Source organism: Rhamphochromis longiceps, linkage group LG13 (assembly GCF_057381845.1).
Source record: "Rhamphochromis longiceps isolate RC_006_pf linkage group LG13, R_longiceps_female_GT1.1, whole genome shotgun sequence".
Lineage (NCBI taxonomy): Eukaryota > Metazoa > Chordata > Actinopteri > Cichliformes > Cichlidae > Rhamphochromis > Rhamphochromis longiceps.
In genome coordinates, this window is record NC_140569.1 from 17778473 (window position 1) to 17790632 (window position 12160).

Consider the following 12160-nt stretch of genomic DNA (forward strand, 5'->3'; position numbering starts at 1 on the left):
TAAAATCACAACTGCCTAGACCTAAAGACAGACAACATACATGAAATTCACAGACTCTGAAATAATCACAGACAATAAGGATCCTTAAAATATGTTTCTTTTTAGTTATTAAAAATGAATTTTCTTTTTAATCACAACCAAAGTTAAGAAATGGGTGAATTTCCTTAATAAAAACATTGTCAAAAATGCCTAAGATAGTAAGTAAACACAATGATTTCTCATAAACATGATATGGCACAAACCTAAAGAGATGAAATCTCACATGGCAAAGCCCATGGATGCAAACAAAACAGTTGCCGTTTAAGTTCTGGAGACTTCGAGGCTAAGCATATGGTATGCTTATAAAGTGCTATTATGTATAGGAAAGACTAACAGTATAAAATAACAATGACAACAGGATGATTTTGAAAAAGCTGGAATTATTTTCATTTGACTTTGATTGCCAAAAATAAGCCACATTATTTATATGAATTTATATGAATAAATACTCTATTAACAGCAAATCTGATATCTTTCAATGATCCAAATGACAAAAGAATGAATGCACAAATTGTACAAATCTGGCTACGTGGAAACGACAGTTCAATTCCCGCCCAGAGCATTAAGTGGATCATCAAAAATGTTGCTTGAATCCGTTGCGGTACTGCTGTTCTCCTTGGATGGTGTTGTTTTCTTTGTTTTAGGAGGAGCCTTTGCCACTGGCTTTATTGTGCTTGTTGAGAAAATGTCATCTTTAAAGAACAGAGAGGCATACATAATATTTAGTCAAACAAGCCAGGCAGACAAGAGAAAAGGCGAAATTGAACATTTCCATTAAAAATAACCACGTGCATTTTATTGTTGCTTACCCATGTCGTCATCAAATATCGATTTGGTATCTCCCTTTGCCTTGGACTTCTCTTTTGTTTTTAAAGTGTCCGTCAGGTCAGCAAAGATGTCTATGTTATCATCAAACAAGCTGGCATCGATGGTCTTCTCTTTGTGCTTCTTGTTAACTTTAGGCACAGCGGCTACTTCGTCCTGAGAACAGACAAATGTTTGAGGAAATAAACCTCATTAGGAGTACGACACAGACAATCTCATTTACATAAAAATAAAATAAGAAGAAAGGTACCTGAAAGAGGTCCTGCTTTGAAAAACTACTGCTGTTCTTGATTTCTTTACTGCTTGTAGATGAGGGAGTGGAGCTGTTGCTCAGCCCAAAGATGTCATCATCGTCATCATCATCATCTTCTCCCAAAAAGGATGCTGCCTTGGCTTTTTTAGTAGTTGGTCTTGGCTTAACCTTCTGAAAAAGGTCATCAGTGTTGCCATCAAAAATGGATGGGAGTGTGGTTTTATCTTTATCCTTCTTCAGTCCCGTCCCGCTATTGGCCTGAGGGGGCACCGCCTTAGAAGTTTGCCTGGTGGAGGATTTGTTAGAGATTGAGGTTCCCCCAAACACACTGTCAGAGCCAAAAAGGTCATCCTCATCAGGAGACAGCAGCAGCTTGTTACTGTCCTTTACAGAGTCTTTCTTTTCAGCCTTCGAGGACACTGGTAGTTTTAGTTCGGATGGTCTAGGGGAAGCTTGGGAGGGTAAAGGTTGAGCAGTTGTGGAAATGGGTAAAGGTTGAGAAGGTGTAGAGGAAGGCAGGGCTGTATGTGCAGTTAAGCTTGGTAGTGTTGGATCGACGTGCAAATGGTCAGACTTGTCCGATGTAGGTGAGACTAAACCAGACACGGTGGGGTTTGGCCCAAGAACATTTCTACCTAGGGTCTCTTCTGTATCCTCCACAGATCTTTGGGCCGCTTGCTGCCTCGCTGCTCTGGACTGGGGTCTCCGAAGTGCGGAACCTTTGGTGCGACTCTGCATGACAGAAGATTCACACTAACAATGTCAACCCAGAAATCCGAAAAATAAGAAAGACAATAATAAGCCTCAATCAAATCAATCAAAAAAACAAAAACAAACAAAAAAAACAAACAAAAAAACAAAAAACAAAAACCACACCTTGTGTGCGCTCTGCAATGTTGTGACCTGGACCGGGGTGTCAAAGCTGACGCCTCCCTCTCTGTCTGGTCCAGCTCTTGCAGGAGTTGTGGCAGGGCTTGGGCTCAAGCTTGAGCTGGATACACCAGAGGAGGAACTGGGTGCCATGCCAGGGAATAAACTTGCATCTCCTGGCATAGTGGGTACTGCACCAGGGAGCAACGCAGCAGGGTTGATCATCAGACTGGCCTGAATGCAAACAAAATAGGGTCAAAGTGAAAAATATAAATATGATACTAACCTTTTTAAAACAGACTAATTATGTGACTCAAAAAATAAATAAATAGACATTTCTGGCTATTATCTATTCATGAAGTTTCTCATCATAGTTCCAAACAGCAGATCATTCAGAGAGAAATGAGAAACCAGAACTGTTGATGGAAGTGAAGGAAGAACAAGATGGGTAAGTGCCAACAAGTGAAACTGCAAAGTAGCAGGTGCAAACTTTGTTCCCTGTTTAATACATACAAATCAAAGCAGACAATATGCTTCATTTTGAAGATCTGAAGGTGGAATTTTTTTTTTTAATTTTTTTTTTAAAAGCCCAGACAGAAGGAAACCTTAAAAAGAAAGACATGTAAGTGGGAACAAGCTTTCCTCAGAAGGAATCAAGAGTGAAATGTCAGGAATGAGGACGTTTGATTCAATGAAAACAAAAATATTACTTGAAGCTTCCCAATCTTCGATGAGGAATCTTTTGGTTTTACAGGGCTCGGTGCGGGTTTCTGTGTGGTCAAATTACAGGTAATTACAGGTCAGAATTTAATCCAAAAGTGTTCAGCTAGAAAGAGCACTGTATTTCAATAAGGGAAACTATGAAATAAGTGCGTCTATCACAACATACTGAAAACCATTTAAAAAAAATACATAAAAAGTAAAAACTTAGAAGGAAGAAAGCATGATATGGGCAATTCAGTCTAACCTCAGTCTCTGATACAGGGTCTGGACTTGCGAGTGGTGCTTTGTCAACAGGCTTACTGGGCTTCTCTGCTACTTTCTAAGAATGAAAAGGAGGGATTGGATTTCTGGGTTTTGAGTTTACTTGACATTAACACAACTGATATTTTTTCCTACCACAACAGAAGCCCAAAATCTAATTGCTAAAAATAATCATACTGGTACCGGAGGAGGAGCTTTTGGCTTGATGGAGCTGAAGAGGTCATCTTCAATATCATCTGCAAACAGACTCTGTGCTGCTGGCTTCACTGAGCTAGGCTTGGAACTCTAGTAAAAGAACATATCTGCTTTTAGAGACACTATGTAGCTAAGTGAAATATGTTATCTACAGGGACAAGATAGACGTAAAAATCATATCAAATATACTGACTGTAGTTTTTGGTGAAGTGGCAAATAGGTCAACATCTGGGTCGTTGTCCTTCTGCTGTGTGTGACTGAACAGCAGCTCTTCATCCTGGAACACCCCGGTGCTCGTTGCCTGCGGTCGCTCCTCTATAGACTATAAAATAATATCCAGACAGACTTTTTTAACAGTTACTACAAGAGAAATAAAATCATGCAATTCAATCAATTCTTCTGAAGCAGACAAACCTTTACAGTGTTTTTTGTTGTGGGTTTACTGGGCGTAAATATTGGATTATTCCAATCCCGTTCATCTTCCTCCTCATCATCAAACAGACTAACGGTCTTTGTTTTCACTTTCTCTTCCTTCTTTTCCTCCTTTTTGACATTTGTTGGTGGGCTGTCTTTAGACAGGAAGATGTCATCTTGATCGTCTTCGTCCAACGGGCTCTTAGTCGGCTTGTTCGGGAGAACATTAATGCCTCCAAAAAGACTCACAGCTCCAGCAGGCTTCTTTTTACTTTCGCTGCTCTCTGACGATGATGGTGGTGTTACTGGCTCAGTGTTCTTTGTTGCAGGTTTCTCCTGCACTGATGGCTTGTCCTTTGATGCTGTCACAGAAACTGCAACCTCCTCAGACTTCTGTAAGACCGAGGACGACTGAGAGGTCACATCAGGTCTCTAAAGAAAAGAGTTATTTATAGAATTTGGTCTGAATACAACAAAAGGGTGTAATATATTACACAGAATCTCAGTTTAAATATCACTACTGTTTGCTGATGCTTTTTCAAATGAAAGACCCCTTTAAAGATCACTGGAGCGAAGCATCAAAGCAAATGTTAAATACAAAAAAAACCCCAAAACGAATCATGAGTGCACTCACTTTCGCTGGGGTTGCTGCGTTTGTGTTAGCAGCATGTTTGATGCCAAAGAGGGAACCTTTATCTTCATCATCATCACCCTCATCTTCAAACAAGAGAGCAACCCTCTGCGGCTTTGTCTTACTATAAAGAGTGGCAAAACAAGAGGATATTTAAGAAATCCTGTCAAAGAGCGTTGCAAAAGTTGCAAAAGACTAAGATCAAAGTCATTCTACAATGAGTAGAAATATTCTGCATGGAGGAAGAGAAAGTCTGTAAATACCTTGATTCTTTTGTTGGAGCAAACAAATCATCCTCATCGTCATTAAAGAGGGTGCTCTTCTGAGCTGGTTTGGCACTGGGGAGACTGGATGGGGCACTTGCACTGGATTTCATACCTCCGGTCTTGGTCTCTGGTTTTGTTGCACTACTTTTTGAACTTAGCCATTGGTCCTGTCATTTGAGAAAATAATCCATCATTTAATAAAGTGCTGGCAGGAAGAATTGGAATGTTTGTTTTTTTTGTATATATTCATACCTCATCATCACTGAAGAGTGAACTGGACACAGGCTTAGTGGGCTGTGGTGTGGAGGCTTTAGCTTGAGGTGGTTTTGGTTTAGATTTAGCTACAGAGGCAAACAGATCCTGCAAGCAGAAGATTCATCAGATTATAGTGATGCAGTCTCACCAAAATAAGACTAACTTCATTTAAGTTTGTGAAGAAATATTTTCACCTCTTCATCCTCATCATCAAATAAAGACAAAGGAGCCATGGCGGGTTTGCTCTGGCCTGTAGTTTCAGGCTTAGACTGACTCTTAATGTTGGTTGAAAATACCTGTGGAAGGCAAAACACATTTATAGTGTAATAAAATGTACCAGTGCTGTTTTTAATTTTACCCACTGATGTCTGAGAGCCTTACTTGTGTATCTTCATCATCATCAGAGAACAGGCCTCTGGTCTGGGGTTTCTGAGGCTGCTTGACAGCAGCACTTCCAACATCTGGAGGCAGACCATTCTGAAATCCATAACATGATGATGTGAAACCGAATACAAATACCTTTCTGACTTTAAAGCGGCAGAATAAGGTTTTTAATCTTATGAGAAAAACAGTGATAAACAGTAAAGAGAAGTGAACTCTGTCAACAGGAGAAAAAGCCAGCAGTGTTTTCCAGACTAAATTGAATTTGGCCTATTTTCAGAAAGCACTGGAGTTTCTGCCCTTGTTTGCGCATTTAATATGATCTGTGCCTGACAAATGACTTATTCCACAGGCAGGAACAACCACAAAACAAATTGCACACCCAGACCTTTATGGAATAAGGTAAAATTCAATATACAGCCAAGTCTCCAAATAGTTGATGGCGTATTATGAAACACTGCAAAAAAATTTTAAAATGCTAGATGGCCTTCGCATTCAAGTTAATGAAGCCAAATTGAGAGCTTTTTGCCCAAAGTCCTGCCATTTTGCAAGTGAAAACACAGTAAATTTGATTTTGTCAGGAGAATATTGTTAGACAATGTTCCATTCAGACCTCCTCTGCTTTCTCAGACTCCTCACTGGTAGATGGCTGCCGTTTCTTTAGGCCCTCACTGAGCAAGCTTTTAGTCCCAGGACCAAACATGGAGATGGCCCCTGCAGGCATCTAAACATAAAAATTAATGAATGTATGAAACTCATCTTATACACTTAGTCATCATGTTTCGCAGCAGCGATAAATGTGTGCGATTATACCTTTTTCTCAGGTGGATTTTCCTTATCTGCTACTACCTCCTTGTTTTGAGGTGGAGGTGCTGCACTGAACTTGTCACTGAATATGTCCCCATCATCATCATCATCATTACTGAAAAGGTCAACAGCTTTCTTGGGTTTGGATTTTTCTGAAAAGTAAAAAAGGAAGTACAATCACTACATAGTCAGTTCAGAGTGTGGAACTTATTTCAACTTTCACTGTAGCGCTTAGGTTCCCATTTTCATTTCTTACCTGAGTCAGCTTTTTTCAGGCTTTTACCACTGAAGAAGTCGTCGTCGTCGTCGTCGTCGTCTTCCTCATCATCAAACAGCCCACCCCCTCCTCTGACAGCTCCTACTGGAACCTGTTTGGAAGGGGCAGTGGTCTTAGGAGCTGGAGTCCCATTCTGTTTGCTTTCCTCTGACTCGGAGTTGTTCCCTGAACTGAAGAGGCTGCTTTCTGTTGGCAGAAAGTGACTGACTTTATTTAAGGATGATGACACACACTCACAAGGTTATTTAGCCATCATAAAACTAATTCCTACCTGGGAATATTGATACAGCACCGACTGGAATCTTCTTTATAGATTTGGTAGGTTCTTGGGTGTTAATGAAAAGATATGCGTTAAGTTATAGGTCCACTTTTTAAAACATCTGTAAATATTTTATGTATATTGTTCTCTCACCTGCACTTTCTTCTGTGCTTTTCACACTTTCATTCACAGCTTTCTTCTCTTGAGACACAGCAGGTTTTGGTGCCTCAGAGAAAAGATCACCCTGCATGATGATACAACAATACAAGACAACACAGTTCAAACAGTCTCTACAATGTGGAAATCAGGTGAAACAGAGCAACCGACAAAATAACTTTATCACCTCGTCGTCATCATCATCGAATAAGCCTTTCCCTCCACTGAAGAGGCCACTTTTCCCCCCAAATGGTGAAAACTCATCATCCTCTTCATCATCATCATCCTCCATCTTTGGTGGCTTGAACATGTCATCACTGTCTTCCTCAGCAGCTGTTACAATGTCAATTAACAAAACTGAGAATAATGGAATCCCTGCTTTGGAAATAAGTGATGGGAAAAGCACTAATGCAAAAATCATCATGTACTGATGAATGAATGAGTATCCTACCCTGTGGCTTTGCAGGCTTTGGCTCTTTTCTGCTTTTACTTTTCTTCTTAGATGTCAATGCTTCAAATGTATAACACGGTAGAAAAAAACAAAATATCTGAGCATGCAGTGATGAGCTGTAATGCTTTCTGGGAAATCTTAAAAGTAAACTTGGATGCACTCATTTTCAATCAAATGGAATACAATGAGCGGAAAAGATGAATATTTAAAAAGTTTCGTAATAACAGGACTCACATGCACGATCTCCCTCGGGTTTGTTGAACGGTTCACCTTTGATTCGGGCAGCTAGCTCATCAGCAAATGACGATGGACCTGTATTCTGAACGTGACAAAAACAAACAGAGCAGATTAGAAAGCAGAGAAGAAAAAAGGAATCAGACATTTCCATAACACTGTTGTTAGTCCTTTATATGGGCGTAGCATACTTGTGTGTCTTCGTCATCCTCCTTGTCTGATTCCCCAAAGATGTCAGAATCTTCATCGTCCTCTTCATCATCTTCATAACTCACCATGGAGGACTTCTAGGCAAGCGTAGGAGAAAACCCCCCCAAAAAATACCAAAAATGTTAGTTATATTTTATTTTAGCATGTATTGTAGTTGTTAATGTGTTGGACAAATAGGGAAACAGGTTACCTTCTTAATACTATTGTGAACTTCCTCCTCCTGATTAAAATCATCGTCTGAATGCTGTTAAAGTATTAGAAACACGAATAAATGTAAGGATTTAAAAAAAAAGAAAAGAAAAATATATATGTGAAAAAATGTGAAAATGATATTACTTCTTCTTTGTCATCTTCACTTTCAATCACACTGTCCCTGTCACTGTCAACTGACATTTCTGAAATGACAGAAACACTGTTAGAAATATACGTTACTTTATGCGAGTGCCTACATAAGCTATCGTCAGTAATAATGAGTACTTTACCATCACTTGATAGGTCACCAAGTCCAACATCATCCTGTTCCATGAAGGCCTGGGAACCAATCAGATACGGCAGTGGTCTGTCCACATAAAGATCCTAAAGGTTCAGGAAACAGGAAGTAAACAGAAAATAAATTAAATTAATGTAAAGAAACATTATTAATAGGTTTTCTATAGTTATTACAATAATCCCCTTTAATGCTTCAAAGATGAAAGCACACCTTGGGCTCTAGGATTGCATCTGCTCTGTCTGACACCTCCTCATCCTCCGAGTCAGAGTTTCCTGCTTTAATGTCCAGATGCTCAAAGGCCGACTCCAACACTTTCAGACCATAATTCACAGCTTCCTGCATCTTAGGTATCAATTCTGCTTCTTTCTGCTCTCGAGACTTCTCCTTAAGGAAAACCACACATAATCACAGTTATGGGAATAGTTCAAGAAATACGAGTAACAGGTGCTGAATTTCTTAACGTACCTGCTGAGGCTTCTTTTCTGAAGCCTCAGCCTTGGGTACAGTCTCTTCTACTTCTTCATCATACACTCTCTGAAACAGGACATAAAGTTAAAAGACAGATTACATCGTGTAAACTTCACCAAAAGAGACCTTGGATCACTCATGGCTCCAATAGTGCATCAATAAGTTGTGAGAGTTATCATAATGTACAGACACAGCTAAGCTATAAAGAAGGAATTGCAGTGTAAATGTTTAAAAGCTATGCATTACATTTTCTATAAACTGTGTGTTGGACAGCATCAAAAAGTCATTAAAGACAGAGTGCAAGCAGCTGTCTGTGGTCTTGGTGTCACGGATCAGACTGTCCAGTTGCTTTTCAATCTCGTGTGTCTTTGACAGCATTCTCTGTGAGAAATCTTGAAGAAAGAGGAAGAGCTGTAAAGAAAAGGAAATTGTTAGACATTATTAAGACAGGATAGCTTGCAGGATGACTTTCAATTCACCAAACAGAACATACATCTTCTGTTTCTTTGCTCCATTTCAGAGCTGGGGAGGATCTTCCTGACTTACCCCTGAGTCAGCTGCTAAGGACCAGTTGGCGCCGTTTTGTCGCATCTCTTCAAGAGTCCAGGGTCTCTCCCAAATCTGAGCATCTTTCTCTAAGTGTTCACTCCTGCTTGGGCCATTTGCCATTCCCTCCGGCAACCCACTCATCTGCAACCAGATCACGTGCTTCTGTTAATGGATTTAATAATTCATACGAGCCCTTAAATGCCTCTGAAACCCCAATGGTAAAAAAATAAATAAATAAAACCTCAAATAAAATGAAGGTTTGCCTACAATGATTCAATTTTTATTTGAGCTTGTTTTGAACAAATGCATTGAATGTCAAAGCTTGGTGATGAAAATAGCTTTTAAATATTTTAGGGGTTTTTTTTGTAGTTTTTGTAAGTGCATCATCCAGAAACAACTTTCCCCTTACCAACAAGTCTTCAGACACTGAAAAAACTATTCATATCACAGAGATAAAGTAGGAACTGAGGACCAGTTTGTCATATTCTCTACATTTAAGGTGACCCAATAAGCTTGGAACATTGTATCAAACAGACAAATCTGTTAATAATTAACCTATAAATTTTGAGTGCAAAACTGTACAATATCAGTAATTAATCTCACTGCTCTGAGATCAAAAGAAATTACAACAGTTAACACAAACAATGCGGTCTTTGGCAGGACTGTGGCACTCCAGATCAGAGTCAAGGACATCGGCATGGCCAAATAAAAAACCCACATGATGCCTCCCACAGCTAAACAGCCAGCATGAACTCTGGTCAAAGGTTTAAAACTCTCCACTGAAAACAACTGTGGGTATGTCACTACTACTACTACAGTGTCATGTGCCTATTCTCCAGAGGTCAGCTACTTTCCTCCTGTGGTGTGACGCTTGTATATTGTGGATACAAACACCACTTTTCCGCTGCGGGAAGAGCCCAATGTTGGTTGGCCACAGTTCGCTGGTAATAGAAGTGCATAGCTGATGCTAGAGATCCATTCCAAGTGCTGCTGTATGCACGTATGTGTGTTTTTTTTTTTTAACTTAAACAGTAATTGGAAAAAAATGCGCATGAAATGAAATTATCACAGAGCGTCGCAAGTCCTTATAATACAACTCCATGTTTAATAGCTCTGTATGCAGCAGGTGCTTATACAGCATTTGTACTAACATAGCTAGACTAGCCTAGCCAGAAAAAACATTTAATTGTAACGAGATAGTCACCGCTACTCGCTTTAGCTACGAGTGGTTTGAATGTGATGCAAGTACCTATTCTAATCCAAGACCTTTGAGCCAATTAAGCCACAACAAAGCAAACCAAAAACTTACAGCGGTCATTACGTCTGAGTAAATCGGAACAGATTACTTTTCTGGAGACCTTATCCAAATATAGATTTAAAAGTTTTCATGGGAGGACTGTCTGTGCATGTGCGTGTGCATACAGATACTGACTGCTTTAAATATGCGCCTGAAATGCAACACGATGAATGCAATTCTAACTTATAACTTCCTCTTTTAACTTTTATCATTCTACTAATATCCTTCGACACAACATGTTCTGCAATAGTGTTACAAGTTTCCGGAAGGAAGCTTGAGGAATCCACAGAGTTGCCTAAATGTCATTTCTTGTAACTAGAATTTCTTTCTTGGTAGAGAAAGCGCAGACTGTTTGGCTAACAGCTAGCTTAACTTAGCTAGCCAACACCAACGGTGGTTGCTGCTGTTCCGAGCTAACGAGAGTGACACACACACAGACAAAAACCACGCACTCCCGAGCTTACCTTGACGACCTCTGGATAAATGCTTTCTAAGACGGTCAAGTGTTGTCAGAAACGACGAGGAAAATAAGATCGATTATGCAAAATTTGGCCTTTCCCTCATTGGTCTTCTGACAGGTCAGCCATATTCTGTCTGCAGACAGTCACCTGACTGTCGTTGCCCAGCAACATAGTGAAAGTGGGGCGGAGTGGAACAGACCAAACGGCTGGCTTTCCGCGTTGGGTGACTGGTGTGGTTGTCGCTGCATCTCATTCATGTTAGTGTTGCGTTTTATTTAAAATACATAGGTTATTGAATGCCAGAAGAAATCCGATATATATAAACGAGAGCGAGAGAGAACAATAAAGTAACGGCAAAGCAAAACTCTTCATTCACGTGTCAGCTGTTAACAAAAAACGAAAGCAAAACCGAATACATTTATCTGTTATTGAAATTACAACAAGACCAAATACCCCCCCCCAAAAAAACCAACCAACCAACCAACCAAACAAACAAACAAACAAACAAACAAACAAACAAACAAAACAAAACAAAAAAACATGGCTAAAGCCTTTCCAAACACCAACTGTGCATGTCATGGACAGGGGGGTGGCGCACAAGATTAGATCACATTTTATGAGTAATCGGTTCGTTTCAGACTTTTTCTTCGTCTTAAACAACTAAAGAAGGCCTATTTTGTAAAATCTTACCAACCTCATATGAGTATCATGTTGCAAAGGCAAATAATTTACTTTTTTCTTATTAGTTTTATTTGCTATAGCAAATAAAAGTGCTCAGACCGCTGATATTCTTGACCCATTGATGAAAAGATTGAGGTACGCATGAAATGCTTGGTAATGTGGCTGCGTGAGTTACGTGGCACTTCTTGACACCAGCTGTGATCAGCTATAACAGATTAAAAAAAAAAACTAACTAAAAACAAGGGCTCATTTGGTCTCACTCTGCTGCTTCATCTCTTGTTTGCCATGTATGTGGGTGCTTAGTCTTTTTTTATAGCATTTCCGGGACAGATAATATTACAAGGAGCTCCCGTTCTCCTGTGTTTATTTGAGAACCATGAGTCTAGATGGAGGACAGTGCCCTCTAAAGGTCAGTAACAAAGCATGTACAGTTTACTAATATGAATATCTTTTCTATAAACACCATGCAGAAAAGACTGTTATCTTTTGTGGTAATTTGCAGCTAAACCAATTACTAAAACTGACATTTTTCAAAGCAAATGTCTTCAGAGTTTTACTGATGCATGTACCTAATCTAAAGCACACTTTAAAATTAACCCACTGATTTACACCTTTACACAAGTTCTATATTTGATTAGATTAATATTTGACCATGATAATTCTGACAATAAAAGAAATTTGTGAATACTGCTTATATAAAATTAAAC

General features: G+C 39.4%; 1 protein-coding gene across 3 annotated transcripts; it reads right to left on the reverse strand.

The window, feature by feature from the left end:
• Nucleotides 1-81: 81 nt before the first annotated feature.
• Nucleotides 82-10934, reverse strand: washc2c (WASH complex subunit 2C). 3 transcript variants are annotated; one of them, XM_085428111.1, is made up of 31 exons: nucleotides 10776-10934; nucleotides 9012-9155; nucleotides 8712-8876; nucleotides 8463-8531; nucleotides 8208-8381; nucleotides 7990-8083; nucleotides 7844-7902; nucleotides 7698-7751; nucleotides 7489-7584; nucleotides 7298-7382; nucleotides 7064-7123; nucleotides 6800-6945; nucleotides 6610-6700; nucleotides 6469-6522; nucleotides 6177-6383; nucleotides 5927-6072; nucleotides 5727-5837; nucleotides 5114-5209; nucleotides 4927-5028; nucleotides 4730-4837; nucleotides 4475-4644; nucleotides 4215-4335; nucleotides 3581-3973; nucleotides 3360-3488; nucleotides 3155-3256; nucleotides 2955-3029; nucleotides 2698-2757; nucleotides 1994-2221; nucleotides 1115-1849; nucleotides 849-1020; nucleotides 82-731 (listed from the first exon to the last, which is right to left on the reverse strand). In XM_085428111.1, the coding sequence occupies exons 2-31, from the start codon at nucleotides 9153-9155 to the stop codon at nucleotides 583-585; spliced, it is 4395 nt and encodes a 1464-aa protein (XP_085284237.1). In that variant the 5' UTR covers nucleotides 10776-10934; the 3' UTR covers nucleotides 82-582. The 3 variants fall into 3 exon arrangements, with proteins under 3 accessions (XP_085284237.1, XP_085284236.1, XP_085284238.1); XM_085428110.1 differs by having other exon boundaries at nucleotides 3581-4012; XM_085428112.1 differs by lacking the exons at nucleotides 2698-2757; nucleotides 2955-3029 and having other exon boundaries at nucleotides 3581-4012.
• Between the last annotated feature and the right edge of the window lie 1226 nt (nucleotides 10935-12160).

What these genes read in the sequence shown, in the direction of transcription:
- washc2c (XM_085428110.1), bottom strand. Translation starts at nt 9,155, where the DNA reads ATGAGTGGGTTGCCGGAGGGAATGGCAAATGGCCCAAGCAGGAGTGAA. An exon ending in GTGAAGATGACAAAGAAGAA is followed by an intron (nt 7,752 to 7,843) that starts GTAATATCATTT and finishes ATACTTTAACAG; the next exon opens with CATTCAGACGATGATTTTAA. An exon ending in TCGATGATGATGACGACGAG is followed by an intron (nt 6,701 to 6,799) that starts GTGATAAAGTTA and finishes ATCATCATGCAG; the next exon opens with GGTGATCTTTTCTCTGAGGC.